The sequence below is a fragment of the Salmo salar genome, chromosome ssa02, assembly GCF_905237065.1.
Source record: "Salmo salar chromosome ssa02, Ssal_v3.1, whole genome shotgun sequence".
Taxonomy (NCBI): Eukaryota; Metazoa; Chordata; class Actinopteri; order Salmoniformes; family Salmonidae; genus Salmo; species Salmo salar.
Window position 1 is genome coordinate 51,336,550 of NC_059443.1, and position 25,566 is coordinate 51,362,115.

Here is a 25,566-nt window from a genome sequence, read left to right on the forward strand (position 1 = left end):
CCACGGCGGATGCAATGGACAATTCTTTTATCAGAAAAAAGCATTGTTAAAAATGTCATGAGTCCAGCCTAACTGGAGCACTTCCCAGGGAAAGGATGGTCTTCAGTCGGCCTGTTGTCCACGAAGTGATAGGAACACACATAGGGTCGGTTTGGTGGTTTCTTCAAGTTCAATGCTTTGAGCCAAAGCCGAAGAGACTCCTCATCCATAGGAGGTGGGTGCAAATCAAAAAAGTTTGGTGGTCAAAACCGTCCTGCTCCATGAACAGCTTCCGTTTCTGCCAGTTGTTGTGGCATCCCCTTACTGAACATTAAATGCCCGTTTTGCATGAATACATGTTTGGGAAGTTATGCGAGTTAGTTAGCTAGCTGCGAACTTCTGGCCGGAAGTGCTTAACCGGAAGTCCCCACCAGACGGGTGAGGGCATTCCAGACACCCGTTTTTTACTTGGTCCTTCTAGACGGATTTAGTGACCAGCAGTTTTTTACATGGTCCGTAATTTCTCCGGATTTAGCTACCAATAGATTTTACAGATACACCAAGATACATGTAATACCATTGTTTGAACTAGGTATTGAGTTTATTCTTGTAAAAAACAAATATTGAGTTTATTTTTTATAATTAATTGGTATTATATTTAAAAAGTAATTGAATTGCTCCTAACTTGTAATGTTTTTAATGCATTTATTTTTTAATAAATATGTATTTAATGTATAAGTGAATAGTTGGGTTTACTTTGAAGTTTAAGTTTTGACCAATAAGGTCGCTTGTTAAGCTGTGGCCAATGGGAGAGTGGACCTGGTTAATGGGAGCTTGGGAAAAAAGAGAGGGAAAGAGACGTTGAGAAGAGGATGGTCGTTTTACATTAGGACCGTTGGTGAAGAAAATTATAAAAGAAGACGACAAAACTAGAACAAAACCCATACCTACTAACACATGAAGGGAAATAACGATTTTATTTTATAAGAGAGTTGTTATAATTTTGTTAAGACTTAGTAAAGACTGAAACTACCGTCTCATAGTGGAGGTATTTGACAGACTTGAGGTTAGCCTAGCATCGTGTAACACCGAGAGATAATTGCTTGGGAAAGCATAACGAGTTCATGTTCCCATGGTATATCGGTTACGGCTAAGGAGTACTGTCTGCATTGATAGCGGTGCTTGCTGTGGATTTTGTGAGGAAACCTGCAAGGAACTGCCATACTTCCCTGAAGGAATATCTACAAGTAGTGAGTAATCACAACGTGAGGTGCTTCTGGACTTTGTGTGTAGTCGTTTTTTTTTTTTTTTTTTTATCTCCAACGCGCGCAAACGGGTTATTAAGCAAGCTTTAAATAATTTGGACATGGGTTGTGCATGACTCATTGGGGTTTATTTTATTTTTTATTTTTGATGCTGTGCTGTGAAAATGTAATCATACACATATTGAACCTTATGTATGTTGCCTTGGTGGAGTCATACTGTTTCAGTTTAATTTAATGCATGGGCTAGCCCAGGGGTCGGCAACCCAAAATGTTGAAAGAGCCATATTGGACCAAAAAAAACAAATCTGTCTGGAGCCGCAAAAAATTAAAAGCCTTATATAAGCCTTATAATGAAGGCAACACATGCTGTAAGTGACTATATTAGCTATATTAGCCTACTATCAAAATGATAAGTACGCTACAAATATATAATGAGCATTCATGATTAAACGTTTATTTTACATGCAGCGCATCCTGGAGAGAATGACGCACCACGTGACTACTCTGCTGTTCGATGGTGCTTTAAGTTTAACTTCCATTATAATATTAATGTATTATGTTTCGTTGCATTGATGAAATTTTAGAAATACAATACAGATATCAGATTTTTGATGTCATTTTTATTTTAGGATTCGAAAAAACAACAACAAAATGTGCAACGTGCATAATAGGCCTCCTGTAATTTCAGATCTCCCCATGGAAATAAAATGCGGTCCTTTTCAATCCTCAATAATACGATACAATCCTCTTCTCTTTTCCCCCTTATCTGGGCAACAGACAGAGTGCAATAAAACAGCAGCCTTTTTAAAAGGTAAAGTATATAAAATTAAAATAATACAGTTTAAGTTCGATTTCTGTGCATTATCCTCTTCTCTTTAGTTTTCTGCAAATGTGCAAGGGTAAAATGCAGCAGCACCCTCTTCTCTTTTGACACGCACAATACAATGCAGCCATCCTCGGACCTGAGCAACAAAACACAATAATATCCCTATGTGTCATTCCAAATATATACTGACAAAAATCAGAAATCACTTTATAAAAACAGCCACTTTGTTACTAAATATGTGCCTATGACAGGATTGTATTCTTACCCGTTTAATGTGACTTCTGTTTTCGGACATCACTGGACAGCTTCTCAACATCGGGCATGAATGATGTAACTTTAATCTTCACGCAGGACTGCAAGCTCTCATCTGAGGCGGGTGCTGTATTTGCTCGCACAGGTATGTTGATCCAAAGATGGATAATACTCCAAATGCATATTTCTTCATGTTCCTATAACTGTCAGGAAGAATGGAAATGTCTTTCCACGTTACTCTTTTTATTTGACAACTTCTCATTACAAAGCAAACATGCAGGCAATCCTTCCGCATTGGCAATGAAAGCAAATGATTCGGTCCAAGAACTGTGGAATCCTCTGTTCTCCTCAGCTATCTTTCTCTTTTTCCCTTTGGGATCCATGGCCCATGACACACCCGCCGGTTTGTTTGCAACAGCCACCTGTCTGGCACTACGCCGAGCTGAAAGAAACGTGTGTCGCAGGCTATGACGTAAGTCTTCGTTGACAGAAATGTTGAAATTAAATATTTATTATACACATTTTTACAGCATTGGATAATAAATTATATTAAAACAAAAAATATATTCACACCATCTTTTTCCATTTTCATATTTTGGAAAAAGCTCCAGGGAGCCACTAGGGCGGCGCTAAAGAGCCGCATGTGGCTCTAGAGCCGCGGGTTGCCGACCCCCCCCCCCCCAAACCTATAATCATTTCATCTGAAGTTAATACCCTGTCGTCACCCTAGACAGTTTACAATAGGAATTCTTATTGGAGATGTCCTTCTCACCTAACATCCCATGCTGTGGAGATACTCTACATAAGTTAATATTGAGAGTCATATTCGAGCCTGGTGAGAGGGTTACATACAGTATAGCCCAGTGGTTCCCAACCAGGGGTACTAATATTCTATTCTTATTTACAATAAAAGTTACCACAAAATGACCCCGACAGAGTCGTATTAGATTGTGTAGAAATTAGCTTTAGATTCCCCCAAAAAACGTAGGGAGGACCCCCAGACCTCCCGCCACTTATAAAACCAAAGGCCTGCCCCTGGTAATCCATCTGGCCCTGCAGCCTTGTGGAGTTGTTAAGATACACTTTATAGCTGCCTGGTGCTTTTCTCAGAACCTGAAAGTGCCTAATACTGGAAGCGCCTGATATCTCGTGATAGCTTCAGATGTCGGTGTTGAGCAAGAAGAGAGTGGTCCAAAGAAGGGAGAGGTCCATAGAGTAAGGTCGGTTAAGTAAGTCAGGCAGACAGTTGATGACTCGATGTGTCTCTTCGGTCTAATCGTTCAAAACCCTTCCCATAGAAGATAACATTACCTGATAGGTCTGTGCCTGAGAGAGAGACATTCCGTAAATGTAATCTGTAACGTATGTTGCGTGAGACAAGCAACTTGATCACATTTGTAGAGACAAAGTCAGTAGGTATCTGAATTGGAGCTTACATTTTCATGGGTTGCAACTCCATCACGTGGTCGAGTCGTTGGCATTGTTATCAACGTTCTACAGCCACATTGATGTCCAAAAGTAAATGACTTTGAATGGGAGCCAAAAATACACTATAGTGGCTTCGAAATACGATGACATTGCTAAAGTAGGCAAATATTTAGTAGGAAACGACTGCCATTATCATCATGTCATCGAATTTACTTTAGACAGATGACAATGTTGTCATTAACTAGCAAAGTTTGTAAGAAAAAGTGTGGTGGTCTCCACTCACTCTTAGCTAGCTTGCTAACGTTACACTGCAACTAAAGTCAATCTGGAGACCTCAAAATAAAGACACAAGGTTTTGCTACTAATAAGTTGCCTTTAGATATTGCATCGTGTTTTTAACCTCTCTAGGGTAGGTGGCACCAAATCGTCCCACCTACGTAACAGCCAGTGTAATCCCGTGGCGCGTTATTCAAAAACCTCAAATGCAAAAACTTCAATTTTTCAAACATATGACTATTTTACACCATTTTAAAGACAAGACTCTCGTTAATCTAACCACACTGTCCGATTTCAAAAAGGCTTTACAACGAAAGCAAAACATTAGATTGTCAGCAGAGTACCCAGCCAGAAATAATCAGACACCCATTTTTCAAGGTAGCATATGTCACATAAACCCAAACCACAGCTAAATGCAGCACTAACCTTTGATGATCTTCATCAGATGACAACCCTAGGACATTATGTTATTGTTAAAATAATTTTATATCTAGATAATAATCATTAATCAATTCGCCTTGACTAATGCCCAAGGTTTGTAAGACAATGGGTTATAATAATTAGGCAAGGACTCAGCTTTCTGCAAAAGGTATCTGTAGCTTTATTCAGAGAACGTTCTGAGGTCAGGATAACAAAACAGTCATTATATAGTTCTTGCTTACTTACGCACATGCATTTACACACAATCCGTTGGTGACCTGCATCCCCCATAAACTTCTCACACTGTTTATCACTATCCAGAGCTCAGCCAGTTCTTTTCCCTCAAGGTTCAAGAACTCTTTGAAGCTTTCACTCCCTTGACCATCTGTCTCCTGGTGTCCCTCCTAATTGCATACACACATTTCTTTCCCTCTCCAGTGGTTCCTGGACTTTCCGGAACTAATCAGACTAATCGATCCCTACATTGATCATTACATTGATTATTCATTAAACCTGCTGTATGACTAATAATTCATCATGGTTTATTGATTCATTTACATTTATTAGATAATTCTCTTATCAGTTATACAATACATGCATGTTTTGTTCAATCAAGTTAATATTTATATCAAAAACCAGCTTTTTACATTAGCATGTGACTAGCATTCCCACCGAACACTGCCAGTGAATTTACTAAATTGCTCACGATAAACGTTCACAAAAAGCATAACAATTATTTTAAGAATTATAGATACAGAACTCCTCTATGCACTCGATATGTCCGATTTTAAAATGGCTTTTCGGTGAAAGCACATTTTGCAATATTCTCAGTAGATAGCCCAGCATCACAGGGCTAGCTATTTAGACACCCAGCAAATTTAGCACTCACCAAAGTCAGATTTACTATAAGAAAAATGTTATTACCTTTGCTGTCTTCGTCAGAATGCACTCCCAGGACTTCTACTTCAATAACAAATGTTGGTTTGGTTCAAAATAATCCATAGTTATATCCAAACAGCGGCGTTTTGTTCGTGCGTTCAAGACACTATCCGAAAGGTTAAATAAGGGTGACGAGCATGGCGCAATTCGTGACAAAAAAAATCTAAATATTCCATTACCGTACTTCGAAGCATGTCAACCGCTGTTTAAAATCAATTTTTATGCCATTTTTCTCATAAAAAAGCGATAATATTCCGACCGGGAATCTGCGTTTAGGTAAACGGACGAAAGAAAATAAAGCATTCGGTCGACTCGGGCACGCGCCTAAGCCCATAGTACTCTGATCGGCCACTTGCCAAAAGCGATAACGTGTTTCAGCCAGAGGCTGCCTCGATATCGTTCAGCTTTTCCCGGGCTCTGAGAGCCTATGGGAGCCGTAGGAAGTGTCACGTTAGAGCAAAGATCCTCAGTCTTCAATAAAAAGAGCCCAGATGAAACACAACTTCTCAGACAGGCCACTTCCTGCATGGAATCTTCTCAGGTTTTGGCCTGCCATATGAGTTCTGTTATACTCACAGACACCATTCAAACAGTTTTAGAAACTTTAGGGTGCTTTCTATCCAAAGCCAATAATTATATGCATACTCTAGTTACTGGGCAGGAGTAGTAACCAGATTAAATCGGGTACGTTTTTTTATCCGGACGTGTCAATACTGCCCCCTAGCCCTAACAGGTTAAGCCACAGTAATGCACTTTAGAGCAAATCTTCATCAGTGCCTATTGAGGATGTATTGAGTAAATGTTTAGCTGGCTGTCCTGGCAGTCCTAAAACAAACGTTCAAAACAATATTGTGATGAAACGCGCAACACATGTATAGCTCAGTAGTCTCAGAAACCAGAACCAAATTTTGCATGCATGCTGGCCATCTACTAGATTTTGTTCTGGGGGCAGACCAACCTGGTCTCAGAGCATTTTGTGTTATATATATTTTTTTAATTAACCTTTATTTAACTAGGCAAGTCAGTATGTGTTCTGTATGTAAATCCGAGACACCCCAGTTAGTATGATATGTTACCTTTCGTATAGTATGTATTCATTTCTGGTTGTCCATCACTCATTTTGTATGATATGCTAAAATTCGTATTATGTCCCAAATTTGCGAAACGTACAATATGTTACAAATTTGGTACACATATTATATGTTAAGAATTTGTGAAACGTAAAATATGCTACAAATTTTACCTAGGTGGATAGCGTTAGCTACCTGGTTGGCATTAGCTAGGGGTTTGGGTTAAGGTTAGGGTTGAGAGTTAGGTTTAAAGGGTTAAGTTTATGTTTAGGGGAAGGATTAGCTAACGTGCTAAGTATTTGCAAAGTAGCATAAAAGTAGTAAGTAGCTAAAATCCTAAAGTTGTCCATGATGAGATTTGAACTCGTACCTTTGGGTTGCTAGACGTTCACATTATATGCCCACCTATCTACCCTGACCAACCACTGTACTTTCACTTTTGCCATAAGTAACCATTTGTCTTATTAACTATACGAAACATATACTAAATGGAGGTTTGGATTTCCATACAGAATAATACGAAATGCTCTGAGACCAGGTTGGGCAAACAGTCATACTGTGTGTGTGTGTGTGTGTGTGTGCTATTACCAAATTCTTTAGACTTCACAGAGCAGCCTCGTATCAATCGGGAGTAGGCTAACTTTCTGGACTTTAGTGTTTCTTCAATATTTGCTTTTTAGAGTCACGGTTGGTCCAAGAGTAACACAAATGTTGAATTAAGCATACAGACCTAACGCTAAATCACTAGCTGTTCAGTTCAGGCAGGGATTCAATTTATAGCGCAGCACACTGGAAAGCTGACGATGCAGCGCAGCGTTTAAATGAATTTTCCTCGATGTACGCAGAGATCGAGTTAACAATAAATTCTGCAGATGAATGCTCAATCGGAAATGACGTTTAGATGTCAAGCGTGTTTAAGGGGATTGAATCCCAGCCTAAATCCACATTTGCCTGAAACATGAGATAAGGACTAAGTTTGCCTAACCCCTAGTCGGAACAGTCCTTCTGAGATACTGTATCTACCACTATGCTAGCGTTATCTGCAGTCGGATTCAATGTGTAAATACAATTCATTTAAGTGATCAAAAATGGATGTAAATGTCCTACTATTAAAAAAAAAAAAATGTATTCCATGTTTAATCTGTGACAGGTAGGACTAGCTCAAACTAGAGCAAGGGCCTCTTGTCACAAGGGAATATTCTCAATTGGGAAAAGTCTGCCCTCTCCTTGACTTCTCCTTCCAACTCTTATCCGTGACCATAAATACCGTTAGGGATAGCGGGACACCTGTCGACAACTTCCGGTGAAATTGGAGGGCGCACAATTCAAATAAATAACCATACAAATTATGGATAATAAACATTTAGGTACATACAAGTGTCTTATATTAGTTAAAAAGTTATAAAGTCTTGTTCATCTAACTGCATTGTCCGATTTACAATAGGCTTTACAGCGAAAGCATGCCATGCGATTGTTTGAGTGCGACAACCCACATCAAAATATTTTTTAACCAGCACAGGCTTCATAAAATCACAAATAGCGATTAAATATTCACTAACTTTTTGAAAATCTTCCTCTGATTTGCAATCCAAAGTTTCCCAGCTACAACATGCATGGTCGTTTTGTTAGATAAAATCCTACTTTTATATCCCAAAAAGTCTGTGCCATCGATTTTGAGTTATCCACTCGTTCAACATGAAGAGAAAGGACTCCAAAAGGCTACCGCTAAACTTTGTTAAAACAAGTCAAAATACGTTTCTATTTAATCCTCATGTGACCACCCTCCCACTCTGTCTGCCGAATTCTTTCTCTTTGCTCTTGTTTTCCTTAATAGGATGTCGGTGGGTGGAGCCGGGAGGGTCGTCAGTGAAATGGGACACAATCCTGGGCTCTGGTGTGTCCCAGGATAAATGCACCTCTTCCCCATTCATTGAGGAGATTCTGTCCATGCAGACACTGATAGATTTTGGCTGTGGCCTTTTGTTAGTTTGCTTTGGCACCTTTCAACAACCTGCATTATCACATTTATGCATGCAAAACTCACTTACACTACAAATTACACACACTATTGTTAATTCTATTTAGTTTACTTATTTAATAAATATATTTTCTTATTCCTTGTCTCCACGTTGTCTCCCTTTTGTTACGAACTTGGAGCCGGTTCGTGACACTCGGGTACTAAAATGTAATTAAACTATAATATTTCATACGGAAAGAAGTATGTTCAATAGAAAAGCAAAATTAGCAGGTGCTCTTCGTCTCGCGCACACAGACTGATTTCCAACTCAAAATTCTTCCTCATTTGGGAAACCTTGAACAAAGACTGTTGACGTCTAGTGGAAGCCATAGGAGTTGCAATCTGGGAGCTGGATTTGGATATGACCCTATACGTTCCATTGGAAGAGCATGGGCTCTCAAAAAGAAAACAAATTCCGGTTGGTTTTTCTTTGGATATTCTCCTACCATATCAATTGTGATATAGTCTCATACATTATTTCTACAAACTTCAGTGTTTTCTATCCAATGGTACCAATTATATGCATCTCCTGCCTTCTGGGCCTGAGTAACAGGCAGTTTACTTTGGGCACGTCAGTCAGACAGGAAGTGGAGAAAAATAGACCCTAGCCTGAAGAAGTGGTCGCCATATGTAGTAGAGTGTCAATTCGTTAACCTGTTAGGGCTAGGGGGCAGTATTGACACAGCCGGATAAAAGACGTACCCGATTTAATCTGGTTACTACTCCTGCCCAGTAACTAGAATATGCATATAATTATTGGCTTTGGATAGAAAACACCCTAAAGTTTCTAAAACTGTTTGAATGGTGTCTGTGAGTATAACAGAACTCATATGGCAGGCCAAAACCTGAGAAGATTTCATGCAGGAAGTGGCCTGTCTGAGAAGTAGTGTTTCATCTTGGCTCTTTTTATTGAAAACTGAGGATCTGTGCAATAACGTGACACTTCCTACGGCTTCCATAGGCTCTCAGAGCCCGGGAAAAAGCTGAACGATATCGAGGCAGGCTCTGGCTGAAACACTTTATCGCTTTTGGCAAGTGGCCACTCAAGAGTACTATGGGTTTGGCGCGTGCCCGCGTCGACCGAATGCTTTCTTTTCTATTGTCTGTTTACCTAAACGCAGATTCCCGGTCGGAATATTACTGCTTTTTTATGAGAAAAATGGCATAAAAATTTATTTTAAACAGCGGTTGACATGCTTCGAAGTACGGTAATGGAATATTTCGATTTTTTTTTTTTTTTGTCACGAATTGCGCCATGCTCGCCACCCTTATTTACCCTTTAGGATAGTGTCTTGAACGCACGAACAAAACGCCGCTGTTTGGATATAACGATGGATTATTTTGGACCAAACCAACATTTGTTATTGAAGTAGAAGTCCTGGGAGTGCATTCTGACGAAGACAACAAAGGTAATAACATTTTTCTTATAGTAAATCTGACTTTGATGAGTGCTAAACTTGCTGGGTGTCTAAATAGCTAGCCCAGTGATGCCGGGCTATCTACTGAGAATATTGCAAAATGTGCTTTCACCGAAAAGCTATTTTAAAATCGGACATATCGAGTGCATAGAGGAGTTCTGTATCTATAATTCTTAAAATAATTGTTATGCTTTTTGTAAACGTTTATCGTGAGTAATTTAGTAAATTCACCGGCAGTGTTCGGTGGGAATGCTAGTCACATGCTAGTCACATGCTAATGTAAAAAGCTGGTTTTTGATATAAATATGAACTTGATTGAACAAAACATGCATGTATTGTATAACATAATGTCCTAGGATTGTCATCTGATGAAGATCATCAAAGGTTAGCGCTACATTTAGCTGTGGTTTGGGTTTATGTGACATTATATGCTAGCTTGAAAAATGGGTGTCTGATTATTTCTGGCTGGGTACTCTGCTGACATAATCTAATGTTTTGCTTTCGTTGTAAAGCCTTTTTGAAATCGGACAGTGTGGTTAGATTAACAAGAGTCTTTAAAATGGTGTAAAATAGTCATATTTTTGAAAAATTGAACTAATAGCATTTCTAAGGTATTTGAATAATGCGCCACAGGATTCAACTGGCTGTTGAGTAGGTGGGACGCAAGCGTCCCACCTAGCCCATAGAGGTTAATACACTGTAGGTGAACGGAGGAGTTTGCGCCTCTCCTCGATTGCTTCCTCCGGTGGATGATACTCAGGTGTATTTTATCGTGGAAATAGTTTAGAAATCCGCAACACCCCCTTAGAATGAGCTGTTGTTTGCTACTCAACCTTATATCTATAAAATGTCTAGCACAACTAGCTACATTTATTTTGAACTCTTTACACATGTATTATGGAATTTTTCCTCTGTAAATGTAATTTGCCTGCTAGTGGAGGAGAGTCTCATTTCATACGTGTGCATGTTTCCACGTTACCTTTTTCAAAAAGAGGTGAGGATAAAACGGAGGAGAGGACATTTAGCAAATCCAATTGAGATTCTCCCTAGGCCTTTTTCTCAAATGGATTTCATTGACTCCTCATGTCCTCTCGTCACATCCTTTTCAAATTGCGCTAATGCATTATGTCTAGATTTCAGTATACTAATACTGGGCATGCGTTTGTTGCAGCAGCTACTTTTGCTACAATGTAGCCTTCGACGCTCATTGTGTGTAATCTGCCACCCAGCATTAAAACAGTTTAATTAAAACTAGCTTGTTTGTCAATGAAACTCGCATGGTACTGAATCTAACTTTAAAGACTAAAAGGAAAGAATAACAAGGCAACAGTAAACATGTCGTCAATGGCAAGATGCATCATTCACACAAGTTTAGTCAAAACCGGGCCAGTGGTGTCTGAGAGATCGCGTGTGACTAACTAACGTGAGCATTGTACGTACGAACGGATGGAGACAGATCCATAGTCCCCCTCCGATTTCATCGTGGGTGACAATGAGTGAATCAACAAATATTCATTTATTTCCACACAAACTTTTTTTTTATTGTCGAATTAACAAATAATGTCATAGTATCCAGTATTTCGAAGCTGTCACTTTCAACTGCTCCTTTTGCAGACGTGTTTGTAAATAAAAGGGCATACAGTGGCACCACACCTCCAGAGAGTGGCCAATCGGTGTCTGCATCGTGCACCCCTTACACCTGCCCACTTGATTCTTCCACATGTCTCTGCTGACTGATGAGCTTCTCAAGGACTTGCTTCGTGGCCTGGGTCGCCACAGTGCGCGATGCCATTCACCGCCACCCGCTTTGGATCTTTAACGCAGTCCTCCTCATGCCCAATGACGGCGGAGGGCAGCCAGGCTGTGTCGTATCCGCTCTGTTGCCACGAGCACCACATTGCTACATTCTGCCTATCTATCTTCTTCACGTGGCCCACCTGGACCTTCAGCTGCAATATCACGTGTTCTCCAGTGGGGCACCCACCGGTGTAACCCTGCGCCTTGGCTATGTCCCGACTGCAGTAGACCCCCAGGCCCAACGTGCCCCCCGTCGAGGGCCGGAATCCCCCTGTGATGATGGCTCGTTCACTGTCACGGTGGGTGCTGTGGTACATGGTGTAGACTTGTCTGCCCCGTGGTGCCTGGTCAGGTTTCAGGATAATCTGCTTCTCAACCACAGCTTCCCAACCGGTGAACTGCACCAACTTCGCTGGCATGGCTCTGCTAACGGACACACAGTTGACACCAATTTGTAAACCGATGAAATCAATCAATCAAATGTATTTATAAAGACCTTTTATACATCAGTAGTTATCACAAAGTGCTTTACAGTAACCCAGCCTAGACCCCAAAGTGCAAGCAAAGCAGAAGTGAGAGCACAGTGGTGTAACGGCTGTCGTAATGAGAAGGGCAGCGTGATAAGTGCTCATATTTTATTTCACTATGGAACACTTGAACAACATAACACACTCACACATCAGTTATGTTTTTATTAGGAAAAGTGACAACATTTACATAATGTGATATGGGGTGGGCATTCTATGTCATATATATATATATATATATCATAGAATGCCCACCCCATATCACACCCTGACCTAACCAAACAGAGAAATTGGCTCTCTCAGGTGTGACCAGTGGCTTGGAAAAATCCCCATATAGGAACCTGGAGAGGAACCCAGCTCAGAGAGCCTATCCTCTTCTGGCTGTACCTCATAATTATCAGTGACAAAATCTACGACCCATAGCATACGTATCGTTGTGAGAGTGTAATCAATGTGTAATAACTACAGAAAAAATGTATGAACATGTTAAATTATGTGACGTGGAGTCATATTCAGGTCCTTATTAGTCAATAAGGTTATTTGACGCGTATCTTTTTGACACGCAAAGACCCATACGGCGTTCCATATGTACCGGGTTAGGCTATATGTGTTGTACACACACATCAATGTATTGATGAAAAAACATATTGAAGACAGTGTCACGGCTGTCGAAAGGAGCAGACCAAAGTGCAGCGTGGTTGTAGTTCCACATTTTATTTAATCTGTGAAACTTTGCTATACATAAATAACTGACTTGACAAAAACAACAAACCGTGACGCAGAGAGAAACAAAACTACTCAAAATATATTAACCCACAAACCCCAGGAAGGAAAAACCCCTACTTAAATATGATCTCCAATCAGAGACAACGAGGACCAGCTGCCTCCAATTGGAGATCAACCCAAAAAACAACATAGAAATGGAAACCTAGAACATCAACATAGAAATACAAAACATCACAAAACACCCCCTGTCATGCCCTGACCAACTCTACCTTAGAAAATAACATCTTACAATGGTCAGGACGTGACAGAGGTTTTCTTTTCTAAAATCTCCCCACTCAAATTATTATTCACTCGAAGTATGTTTCCATGATTTATTCCCCCCCAAAAGATTATTGACTAAACCTAAATTCAATCATCTAAAGCGCTTTAAAGGGCGATTGACGTGAACTACAACATAGATATTCTCAGCTACTGATTGAATCACGCTCTAAGCATGCTAATTTGAGTACAAAGTGTGATGTCGTAATGTATACAAGGTGCCATTGAACAACACAAACCTCTTCCTTTTCGACTGAACTAAACTCCATCTTCTCCCTCCTATAAAGAGTATTTTGTATAGTCACCACCAGGGCTGGGGTCAATTCAGTGAATAATTTAAGTCAAATCTCCCATTTATTATGAAGACTTTTCATTTTACTGAATTAAAGTCAACCCTGATCACCAATACAGCTGTACAGTGGTAATTTGACAGGACAGTGAGAGAAAGCAAAACATAACATATCTAACATGTAAGTTAGATAGTAACAACAATACATCCAGTACTGTATAGTTACCGCTGTAGAAAAACTAAAATCTATGCCTTATAGATCCCAATGTTGTGCAACTGACTGGCTGTGGATACGTTGCAAAAATGTTTTTACATTGTTTCTACCTTTCTCAGGTAATTAGCCTACCCGTACTAACTCCAATGTTTTGACAGTGCATCTCTGATAGTTTCACTTTAGATTTTTCAGCTCAGCTTCCTTGCGTGACATCCATGGACATCATACCCAATGGAATCTCTTCAAACAATATCCCTTTTGCTTTAGAGATCACATTCACTTTAAAATTAAAGTGCTGTACATGGAATCCCTCATTATTGTATTGATGCTATTCCATATCTTAACTCTAACCCCATTCTCATTGCAAGACATGCCAGGCAATGTTGCCCTCTAGTGTTTTTTGGAGATACAGCATGTATTATTTTATCATTAGTCATCATGGGTTGTGGTTCATTCCATTTCAATGCCAGTCAATTCAGAAACTAAACCAGATTCAAATGACATATGTTCCTCATTGGAATTTGAATTTCAAGGTACTTCCTGAATTGACTGGAATTTAAATGGAATTGACCTCCAACCTGAGGTTCATCAACCAGCTGGAAAGAGAAAAACAGAGACAGAGGAAATATATATATTTTTAAACACACACTGGAAGTAAATGTTGTCACTTTTCCTAATAAAAACATAACTGATGTGTGAGTGTGTGTATATACAATATATATAATTCACTGAACAAAAATATAAACGCAACGCGATTGTGGCCTGTGGAATGTTGTCCCACCCCCTTCAATGGTTGCGTGAAGTTGCTGGATATTGCCGGGAACTGGAACGCGCTGTCGTACATGTCAATCCAGAGCATCCCTAACATGCTCAATGAGTAACATGTTTGGTTAGTATGCAGGCCATGGAAGAACTGGGACGTTTTCAGCTTCCAGGAATTGTGTACAGATCCGATGACATGGGGCCGTGCATTATCATGCTGAAACATTAGGTGATGGCGGTGGATGAATGGCACAACAATGGGCCTCGGGGTCTCGTCACGGTATCTCTGTGCATTCAAATTGCCAAAGATAAAATGCAATTGTGTTTGTTGTCTGTAGCTTATGCCTGCCCATACCATAACCCCACCGCCACCATGGGGCACTTGCTGTTCACAGCGATGACATCACCAAACCGCTCGCTATCTGCCCGGTACAGTTGAAACAGGGATTCATCCGTGAAGAGCAAACTTCTCCAGGATGCCATCGAAGGTGAGCATTTTCCCACTGAAGTCGGTTACGACGCAAAACTGCAGTCAGGTCAAAACCATGGTGAGGATGACGAGTTTGCAGATGAGCTTCCCTGAGATGGTTTCTGACAGTTTGTGCAGAAATTCTTCAGTTGTGCAAATCCACAGTTTCATCAGCTGTCTGGGTGGCTGGTCTCAGATGATCCCGCTGGTGAAGAAACTGGATGTGGAGGTCCTGGGCTGGCGTGGTTACACGTGGTCTGCGGTTGTGAGGCTTATTGTACATACTGCGGTTTATGGTAGAGAAATTAACATTCTATTCTCTGGCAACAGCTTTGGTGTTGACATCTACTCTGGCAACAGCTGTAGTGTTGCCAGAGTAACACTACAGCAGCCGCATGGCGAATTGACCGCTCCCTCAACATTTGAAAGATCTGTAGCATTGTGTTGTGTAACAAAACTGCACATTTTGGAGTGGCCTTTTATTGTCCCCAGCACAAGGTGCACCTGCGTAAGGATCATGGTGTTTAATCAGCTTCTTGATATGCCACAGCTGTCAGGTGGATGGATTATCTTGGCGAAGGAGAAATGCTCACTAACGAGGATGTAAACAAATGTGTGCACAAAATTATGTATATACAGTTGAAGTCGGAAGTTTACATACACTTAGGTTGGAGTCATTAAAACTCGTTTTCCAACCACTCCACAAATGTCTTGTTAACAAACTATAGTTTTGGCAAGCCGGTTAGGACATCTACTTTGTGCATGACACAAGTAATTTTTCCAACAATTGTTTACAGACAGATTATTTCACTTATAATTCACTGTATCACAATTCCAATGGGTCAGAAGTTTACATACACTAAGTTGACTGTGCCTTTAAACAGGTTGGAAAATTCCAGAAAGTGATGTCATGGCTTTAGAAGCTTCTGATGGGCTAATTGACAGCATTTGAGTCAATTGGAGGTGTACCTGTGGATGTATTTCAAGGCCTACCTTCAAACTCAGTGCCTCTCTTCTTGACATGGGAAAATCAGAAGAAATCAGCCAAGACCTCAGAAAAGAAATTGTGGACCTCCACAAGCCTGGTTCATCCTTGGGAGCAGTTTCCAAATTCCTGAAGGTACCACGTTCATTTGTACAAACAATAGAACGCAAGTATAAACACCATGGGACCACGCAGTCGTCATTCCGCTCAGGAAGTAGATGTGGTCTGTCTCCTAGAGATGAACGTACTTTGGTGCAAATCAATCCCAGAACAACAGCAAAGGACCTCGTGAAGATGCTGGAGGAAACCGGTACAAAAGTATCTATATACACAGTAAAACGAGTCCTATATTGACATAACCTGAAAGGCCGCTCAATAAGGACGAAGCCACTGCTCCAAAATTTCCATAAAAAAAAAACAGACTACGGTTTGCAAATGCACATGGGGACAAAGATAGTACTTTTTGGAGAAATGTCCTCTGGTCTGATGAAACAAAATCAGACCTGTTTGGCCATAATGACCATCATTATGTTTGGAGGAAAAACGGGGAGGCTTGCAAGCCGACGATCACCATCCCAACCGGGAATCACGGGGGTGGCAGCATCATGTTGTGGGGGTGCTTTGCTGCAGGAGGGACTGGTGCACTTCACAAAATAGATGGCATCATGAGGGAGGAAAATTATGTGGATATATTAACCCTCCCGTTGTCTCGGCCGGGTCAGAGCGACCCCCTGGCTCGGCTATATGTTAGGAGCTGTTCCCCCCCGCGTCTAGGCCGGGTCAGAGAGACATATATGTATGTGTATATAGTATTTACATTCATCACACATTTATGATTTTATATGGGAATCAAAAAGCTTTCATGAATGTTCACCATGTGCTGATGTGCTCAGCGCTGTCAACAGACCCCATTATGACATCACAATGTAACGGAATCCTTGCCATGATATCATTGCTGGTTCCATCTGACAAGCATCATTTCATTTCCACTCATTTCATGATAGTTCTCTCAGAGATAGGTTAAGTTCTTATTTTGAGAGTGTTAATATTTATCATCAATGGCTTATCAAGGAAGAAAATCAAGTGAGTTTGACAAACTCCAGAAGGAGAACTCTCAGATGAAGAGCGTCATTGAAAACTTGAGGAAGCAAAACATGGCTTTAAACCAACAGGATGACCAGGACAGGTTTTCAAGTTTTGTAAGGCTCATCAGTATTTCAAACGTTTTTCAAAAATATCACTGTTTATTTTGTGGTTTCATAGACATACAGTAGGCCTACATCCATAACATCTTTAGCTTAAAAGCTTTATATGACACACTGTAGAAACTGTTGACTACTTCCCTTCTGCTATTCATTTCATACTGTACCATTGTGATCCAGGGCTATCAGGAGAGCTACCCAATCCCAGAGGGCCATCGGGGCTTCATCAGTGATGCCAGACTTCTGCAGATGCAGAGAGCTGAGAGAGAGGCCATGGAAGGAAAGCAAAGAAAGATAAGTGCTATCCATGAGAATTATGTCCGGACTACTCTCATCGGGGTTGGCAGCACCTTCGCGCACCACTTCGTCCCCTCTATTCAGTGCATTCCGCGGCCGAAAGCTCCACCGAGGCCTTTGCCACGAAGGCTTGAACACATAGCTCTGGCCCCACTGAAGAACGTGGTGGGGGTGGACGGAGCCGAAGTTGGACCCGGATCTCACTCTCTGGAGTCCATCCAGGTAAATAAGTCATTCAGCAGCAGTAGCGTGCGGCCTGTTCCCGTCCCTCCCACTGGAGCTCCCTCCAAGAGGGGCAAGAAGAAGAAGGGCAGGCGGGGAGTCAAAGCCCTGAAAGTCCAGTTGGACCAGGGCTGTCCTGACAACAATGGACCCATTGACCTGATGGAGGAGGTGAGGGACATCGAGGCTCACCTGAAGGAGGAGGCCTGGAAGGTAGGATGGACTTTGAATTTATTGTAAATGTGAAAATTTGCAGTTCAGAATTATACTTGGATTGATAAATTGCCAAAACAGAGAGTGGTTCCATGTCTTAAAGTCAAATCAAACTTTATTTGTAACATGCGCCAAACACAACAAGTGTAGACCTTACCTTGAAATCAACAGTGCAGTTCAAGAAGAGTTAAGAAAATATTTACCAAATAAACTAATGTAAACAATAATAATAAAAAAAGTAACACAATGACATAACAATAACGAGGCTATATACAGGGGGCATCGGTACCGAGTCAGTGTGCGGGGCTACAGGTTAGTTGAGGGGGTACAGTGTGTAGGGGTACAGGTTAGAAAGGATGCTCTCTTTGACAGCATGATAGAGTAGATCCTAGAATACAGGATCTCTCTGTGTATTAGTTTATGTATATACTAGTTCTATATGCATTTCTTTGATGGGAGCATTCTTTTCTGGTCTACGCCAAAGGTGGTACATGAGGTGAAGGCCATGAGCAGAAGAAGTTTGGGCTCGGCCATGTCCATGGGGGAAATAGCCACCAGCTCCTTGGGAAGCCTGAGCTCAGTGGATATGAACACCCCTGCGGAGCTCCGTGACTACTTGGATGTTGGGACCCCGGTCAAGTCGCGTGACAGCCCACCCAGGCCTGCTCCCCCTCCTACCAAGCCCAGGAGCAAACTGCCTCGGCCTATAAGGTTCCTTAGCCTGCCAAAGGCTGCCACCGGCTCAGGTCAGTCCCTCTCACGTACTCACACTAATGTAAATTAGACAGGGAGATGAAGCTAGGTAGATTGATAGAAAGACAGTAGGAAGGGACACAAATGGCTTTAGCCCAGGGCTAAGACATTTTTCCACACTTGCTTTGCCTGTTGCACAGTGAGAACCTTTGCTCAAGGCTATTTAGACCCTGCTTCTGAGCAGGGTGAGCACCAACAAAAATGTGTGCTAAATTTAAAATGATATATTACTAAGATGTTCTAGTGTTAAAAGTACAAACAGATATGGAAATTAGTAAATACATAAATAAATACATACAGTTCACAGAGAGATAGATGTCTGCTGTCAACCCATAGACAAGAAGGCAGCCAGTGAGCCAAAGGGCCAAATAAAGAAAAGTCAGGACCAGGCCAGGTTGCAGCCCCTGTCCAACCCAGAGCAGGCCCTGACTAAGACCTTCAAGCTGCTCCACTCTGCCTCTGATGACTGGTGAGCATTCACTGTAGACAAGACCAATGGAGCTAGGCTAAAGGAAGCACAGTGTAGTGTCCTTGGAAATGTAGATTTGCTCCATAGAGTGTAGAAACTTCTGAAATTAAGAGACCAGAGTCCTAATTGATGAACATCATTATAATGTTTTTGGAAAATGTTGTGGAAATTGCTTACGTTTCTTACACTGAATTGCAGGGAGAAGAAGATCGAGGGCTTGACCTCTCTCCGTGTGATGGCTCAGAACCACATGGACATACTGATGCCTAAACTCCATGATATCTGCCTTGCCATTATAAATGAGGTAGCTGTATTCATTCACTGCCCTCTTCATTCATCTGCACAAATCTGCTACATTTGGAGAACAAGTCAAATTATTGTGTCATGTTTCTGATGTTCGTGGGTTGTACTGCTCAACATTAATAGCTGGTCCTGTGCGTGTTATTATGATTCAGGTGAAGAACCTGCGCTCTGCAGTGTCCTGTGCTGCCATGGCCACACTGGGTGACATGTACGTCCACCTCCAGAGGGCCATGGACAGTGAGGTGGAGGGGACGGCACGCGTGCTGCTGCACAAAGCCAGCGAGGCCAACACCTTCATCCGGCAGGGCGCCAACTGTGCCCTGGGTCACATGGTGCAGAGCTGCACCCCTACCCGTGTCATGAATGCCCTGCTGGTCGGTGGGCTGAGGTAAAGAGGGAGAGGGGTCAATTAACACTCACTAAGGGGTAGATCGGGACTTCCACAAATGTTCACTTTGTCTCACATTGAAAGTTTGACTCGAGTGGAAGTTAGGATTCACTTCAAACAGACCTGAACTTTCTGGTGCAAAATGGTCACTGCTCGCTTAGGTATACCACACATTAGATTAGATTCAACTTTATGGTCATTGAACAAGTACAAGTACAGTACAACGAAATGCAGTTAGCATCTGACCAGAAGTGCAAATAAAAGAGTGCAAAAAATGTACAAGTAAAACAATTAAGTACAATGTATGTTATTAAGTGGGATGTATAAATGTGCAATCAAGGCAAATGGCAAGTCTAAATGTGCAATGAAGGCAAGTATTAGGGCCGGGACAATGCCAGTATCGCAATATATTTTCAATGGCAAAAATGAAAACACAAAGCAGATCTCACTCTTTGGTCCTTTAAAAACCTGCTGTATTTAAAATATTGTGTGATATAGCTTGGAAAATAAGTGAATATTACTCAGGATCACAACATAATGATATTTGTTTCCAACATTACGTCTGTTTTCCTAAAGAAGTTAAATCTGCTTCGTGTTTTGGATACTGGTATCGTCCCGGACCTAATTAGCAGTGGATGTGTATCATCTCTACACAAGAACATTTGTTAACACTTTATATGAAAGTGATGCTCCAGAGCAGGGCCGGCTTTAGCCTCTTGGGGAGGTTTGGTTGGGAGGCCCCCACACCAAGCGGGCCCCCAAAAATTATGGCACCCTTCTTGACGGCGGAGAGAAACATGTGCATATTAAAGTTAATTTCCTCTAATTCGACACTACAGTAAATGGTGACCCCGATGTGATATATCTTACAGATACTTTGGACTAAATTTGAGTTTATTCTATTCTATTGGGGCAGCAGGTAGCCTAGTGGTTAGCGCGTTGGACTTGTAACCAAAAGGTTGCAAGATCGAATTCCCGAGCTGACAAGGTAAAAATCTGTCGTTCTGCCCCTGAACAAAGCAGTAAACCCACTGTTCCTAGGCCGTCATTGAAAATAAGAGTTTGTTCTTAACTGACTTGCCTAGTTACACAAAATTATCATATTTAATGAACATGTGGCCTATGTGATGGCGAATATGCAAGCGATCTATATTTTTTATTAATGATTTGATCAAAAAAGGCAAGAATGTTCTCACATTTGATTCGAATAGGGATGAAATTCTTTAGTGCTGGCAATATGCACTGAGTATACCAAACATGCGGGGGGGTCTGGTGAACACGTCAGGGTTCTATGGCCGCAGGCAGAACAGCAGAAACAGGGTCAGCAGCACGACCAGGTGGACTAGGGACGGGGACAGCCAGGAGTCGTCAGGCCAGATAGTCCTGAGGCATGGGTCCTAGGGCTCAGGTCCTCCGAGAGGGGAGAGCGAGAAAGATAGGAGAATTAGAGGGAGCATATATATATATGATCACACAGGACACCAGATAAGACAGGAGAATTACACCGGATATAACAATATGACCCTAGCCCCCCGTTCAAAGGCACTTAAATATTGTCTTGCCCATTCACCCTCTGAATGGCACACATACACAATCCATGTCCATATTGTCTGTCACGACTTCCGCCGAGGTCGGTCCCTCTCCTTGTTCGGGCGGCGTTCGGCAGTCTACGTCACCGACCCTCTAGCCATCGCCGATCTACTTTTCATTTTCCATTTGTTTTGTCCTTGACTTACACACCTGATTTCATTCCCCCAATTACTTGTTCATTATTTAACCCTCTGTTCCGCCATGTTTGTTTGTGAGTGATTGTTTGTTTGTAATACGGTCCGTTATTGTGGGCTCGAATTATTGCGTTGTATTTGTGAATATTTGAGTAAATTATGTTTATTACTCATATCTGCTGTCCTGCGCCTGACTCCTCTCTACCAGCTACACACAGGCAATATTACATTGTCTCAAAACTTAAAAATCCTTATTTAACCTGTCACCTCCCCTTCATTTATACTGATTGAAGTGGATTTAACAAGTGACATCAATAATTGGATTCACCTGGTCAGTCTGTCATGGAAAGAGAAGACGTTCTTAATGTTTTGTATACTCAGTGTATTGACATGCATCAGAATAAATACGAGAGAATGTTAATTCTAAAGCTTGCTGTGCTTTTACTCGGGAAAAACTAATAGCAACACAGCAAACTACTGATGAACTTCCCAGAGGAAATCAGAGCGCAGCATAGAGCAATTGGAAGCAGAACTTCAAGCATATGAAAAAGAGCATGATCAGACTAGGTCATTTCTACATGATGCGCAGCGAGATTTGTTAGAACAGAGCACAAATAGGCTCCAAAGCGACATGTCTGACTGAGATGCAGATAGCTGCAAAGTCAGTCCCACCTAGGGTGTGGCCATGCCAGAGTATGTGAGCGGAGTGAGGAGTGGAGCTTGCCCTATTTGACTGGATCGTGGAGCAAGTTTCCCAGAGGCTGGAGCTTCGGCTTTCTCGCCCCCTTCAATTTCGCTCCAGTAGCACTCATTTTACAAGCGCAGGGCATGCCCGGCCCAGCATGCATTTGTAGTCTACTTGTGTGCTGCTATAGCACCTTGCTTTAGCTACTGTCATCTAATATTCTAAATATCTTAATAAAGAAGCTGATAAAACACACAGGTGAAAAATCAAGGAGACTTACAAAGATGAGGAGGACCAAGAGCAAGAGAGGCAGTGCGGTTATGTAGTGTCCACAACTAAAGAATGAAAAGACAGGTATCCCGAAAGCATGTACTTACTACGTGTACATGCTAACAGAAAGGAACGAGGTGGGTAGCTAGCTAAGTGTGTCATTTTAGCGCATTATTTATAAACAAAAAATAATCTCTAAAAAGTTCAGTTAATTTTCCTTCTATTATCTACACAATAGGCCATCATTGATGGCATGCTAACTAACTCTATTACCTCTTTCAAGGAGCGTTCTGTTTTGATAGGGATATTTGACCTAAAATCCTTTAGGCCTACCTACAGAACAAAATAAAAATAACTACGCATCCCTGCCCAGCCTGGCATTAGTGGCCCAAACGGTGTTTAGCATCCCAAGTGGCTCTGCAAGAGCTGAGAGGGTATTCTCTGCGGCTGGCCTGCTCTCCAGGCACAATCACATGAGCCTGAAGCTACAGACTCTGGCCAAACTCATGTTTTTAAAAATAAATTCAAAGGCACTGTAGACTGAGCCTAATGAGGCATTTTTCATTTAATTTGTATTTAATTCTAAGTAAGTCAATAAGCATGTATGTGCAATTTATAGACTATAACGATTTAATACAACAAAATGTTGTTTAAATGCTGAGCTTACACGGAACCCAAACTGGCTGCGCGCGTGCGCCATAGTGTTGACAGTACCAAAATACAACAACTCATTTACAAAAAACACTGCAGCACAAACAAGTTACAACGTGAAATTGCCTCTCTCCCATTCATACCTTAGAGGACCAAACTACATCTCCCATAATGCAACGCCGGTACTGTTAGCTCCCAGTCTGCATCACAGAAAGGCATGCTAGCTATCAACAGCAGCACTTTTAGCACTCTGTAAACTATATTAATAACAACAATAAAACTCTCAAAGTTACATGTTTCTATAGTCTCACATTCCCTTATAACAATATCTACAGCATTAACCTTGGGATGTTTTATTTATTTCACGTTATGGACTTCTACAAAGGAGTAATCTGCAAGACACACCTTTCTCAGTGTTTTCTCGGACTGAGGAGAACGGCAGCTACGGGTAGTACCAGGGTGTTAGTAGGTGACGCATGCACCCAGATGAAATAAAATACATTTAATGAAACAAAACCCGACGATGTTAACATCATTCAGCTACTGTAACTGCCTACCTAACATCAACAGGCAGCACCAGTAGCGCAACAATTAAAAATAGACACCAAAAGTAAAGTTCCTGGCGATCAAAGCGATCTGACTCCCCCCTTGTGTCTGAACTTGGAATATTCCTGTTCGCGGGCTTTGGCCCTGAACCTGGTTGTTCTGTTCTGCGTTGTGTACTATTCTAATAATTTGAAGTTTGATGGAATAACCATTTTAACTCTACTACAAATACATTTCGTATTAGGCTACATGTCTGACTCCTGACCTATTTAGTGTTTATATGCTGTTTAATACGACATGTAGCCTATTTGAAATTATGAATGCTTCTTAGTCACCTTTTCCGGTTGTTTACTTAAATACTTCATTCAAATCATATGGTTTGTTTTCAATATTTCAAAACCAAATGGTAGGTTATACGCCCCAGCTTTCAGCCAATCAGCATTCAGGGCTCGAACCACCCGGTTTATAATTTCAATTATCTCGCCAACCCTCTCGTTACCACTCTGGGTAGCAGAGTTTCAGTTGTGTTTACATCTGTAGGTCTGATATCTGATTGGAAGTTCACTTTTATAGTAGCATATTGGTTAACCTCTATGGGCTAGGTGGGACGCAAGCGTCCCACCCGTGGTGCACTCCATCAACAGCAGGTGCATTTCAAGAGCGGCAAATTTGAATCCAAATAAATGTCAAAATTCAAATTTTTCAAACATACAACTATTTGACACCCTTTGAAAGATAAACATCTCCTTAAATCTAACCACGTTTTACGATTTCAAAAAGGTTTTACGGCGAAAGCATAAATTTAGAGTATGTTAGGACAGTACATTTACAAGAGTTGTGTGTAATGTTTTGTCAATTCAAAGACAGGGTCACCAAAACCATAAAACCAGCTAAAATGATGCACTAACCTTTTACAATCTCCATCAGATGACACTCCTAGGACATTATGTTAGACAATGCATGCATTTTTAGTTCTATCAAGTTCATATTTATATCCAAAAACAGCGTTTTACTATGGCATTGATGTTGAGGAAATCGTTTCCCTCCAATAACCGGCAGTCAAGTCAGCACCACAAATTAAATAATTAAAATTAGAAAACATTGGTAAAATATTATATTGTCATTTAAAGAATTATAGATTTACATCTCTTGAACGCAATCAACTTGCCAGATTTAAAAATAACCTTACTGGGAAATCACACTTTGCAATAATCTGAGCACTGCGCCCAGAAAAATACACGTTGCGATACAGACTAGCCGTCATGTTGGGGAGATCTAAAATCGAAAATACTATGTAAATAATCCATTACCTTTGATTCTCTTCATCAGATGTCACTTCCAGGTATCACAGGTCCATAACGAATGTAGTTTTGTTCAAAAAAGCTCATCATTTATGTCCAAAAATCTCCATCTTGTTAGCACATGATCTAAGCCCGCCGGACTTCACTTCATGAACGAGGGGAAAAAATATATTTACGTTCGTTCAAACATGTCAAACGTTGTATAGCATAAATCATTAGGGCCTTTTTTTAACCAGAACATGAATAATATTCAAGGTGGACGAATGCATTCTCTTTTATAACGTATTGGAACGAGGGTACCCAACATGAACTCGCGCGCCAGGTGTCTAATGGGCCATCATCGTTCCATGGCTCTTGTTCGGTCAGATCTCCCTCCAGAAGACTCAAAACACTTTGTAAAGGCTGGTGACATCTAGTGGAAGCAATAGGAAGTGCCAAAATATTCCTCAGCCCCTGTGTTTTTCAATGGCATAGGTTTAAAGGTAATACAACACATCAGGTATCCACTTCCTGTCAGAAAATGTCTCAGGGTTTTGCCTGCCAAATGAGTTCTGTTATACACAGA

At 41.2% G+C, this 25,566-nt stretch overlaps 1 protein-coding gene across 12 annotated transcripts in view; it reads left to right on the forward strand.

The window, feature by feature from the left end:
• The first annotated feature begins 826 nt into the window (after positions 1 to 826).
• LOC106586283 (TOG array regulator of axonemal microtubules protein 2) overlaps positions 827 to 25,566 on the forward strand; it is a 30,154-nt gene continuing 5,414 nt past the window's right edge. For 6 of the 12 annotated variants that reach the window (XR_006761375.1, XR_006761374.1, XM_045705599.1 and 3 more), the window contains exons 1-6: positions 2,633 to 2,794; positions 17,360 to 17,911; positions 18,396 to 18,657; positions 18,965 to 19,133; positions 19,332 to 19,437; positions 19,589 to 19,824. Coding sequence is in view for 10 of the 12 variants with exons in the window: in XM_045705599.1 (XP_045561555.1) it covers positions 2,633 to 2,794; positions 17,360 to 17,911; positions 18,396 to 18,657; positions 18,965 to 19,133; positions 19,332 to 19,437; positions 19,589 to 19,824 (1,487 nt within the window). In the remaining 2 variants the exon portion in view is untranslated. Of the gene's footprint in view, positions 1,230 to 2,021; positions 2,056 to 2,375; positions 2,468 to 2,632; positions 2,795 to 16,940; positions 17,177 to 17,359; positions 17,912 to 18,395; positions 18,658 to 18,964; positions 19,134 to 19,331; positions 19,438 to 19,588; positions 19,825 to 25,566 lie in introns of those variants that run through there. The other 6 variants (XM_045705607.1, XM_045705613.1, XM_045705616.1 and 3 more) reach the window with 6 other exon arrangements.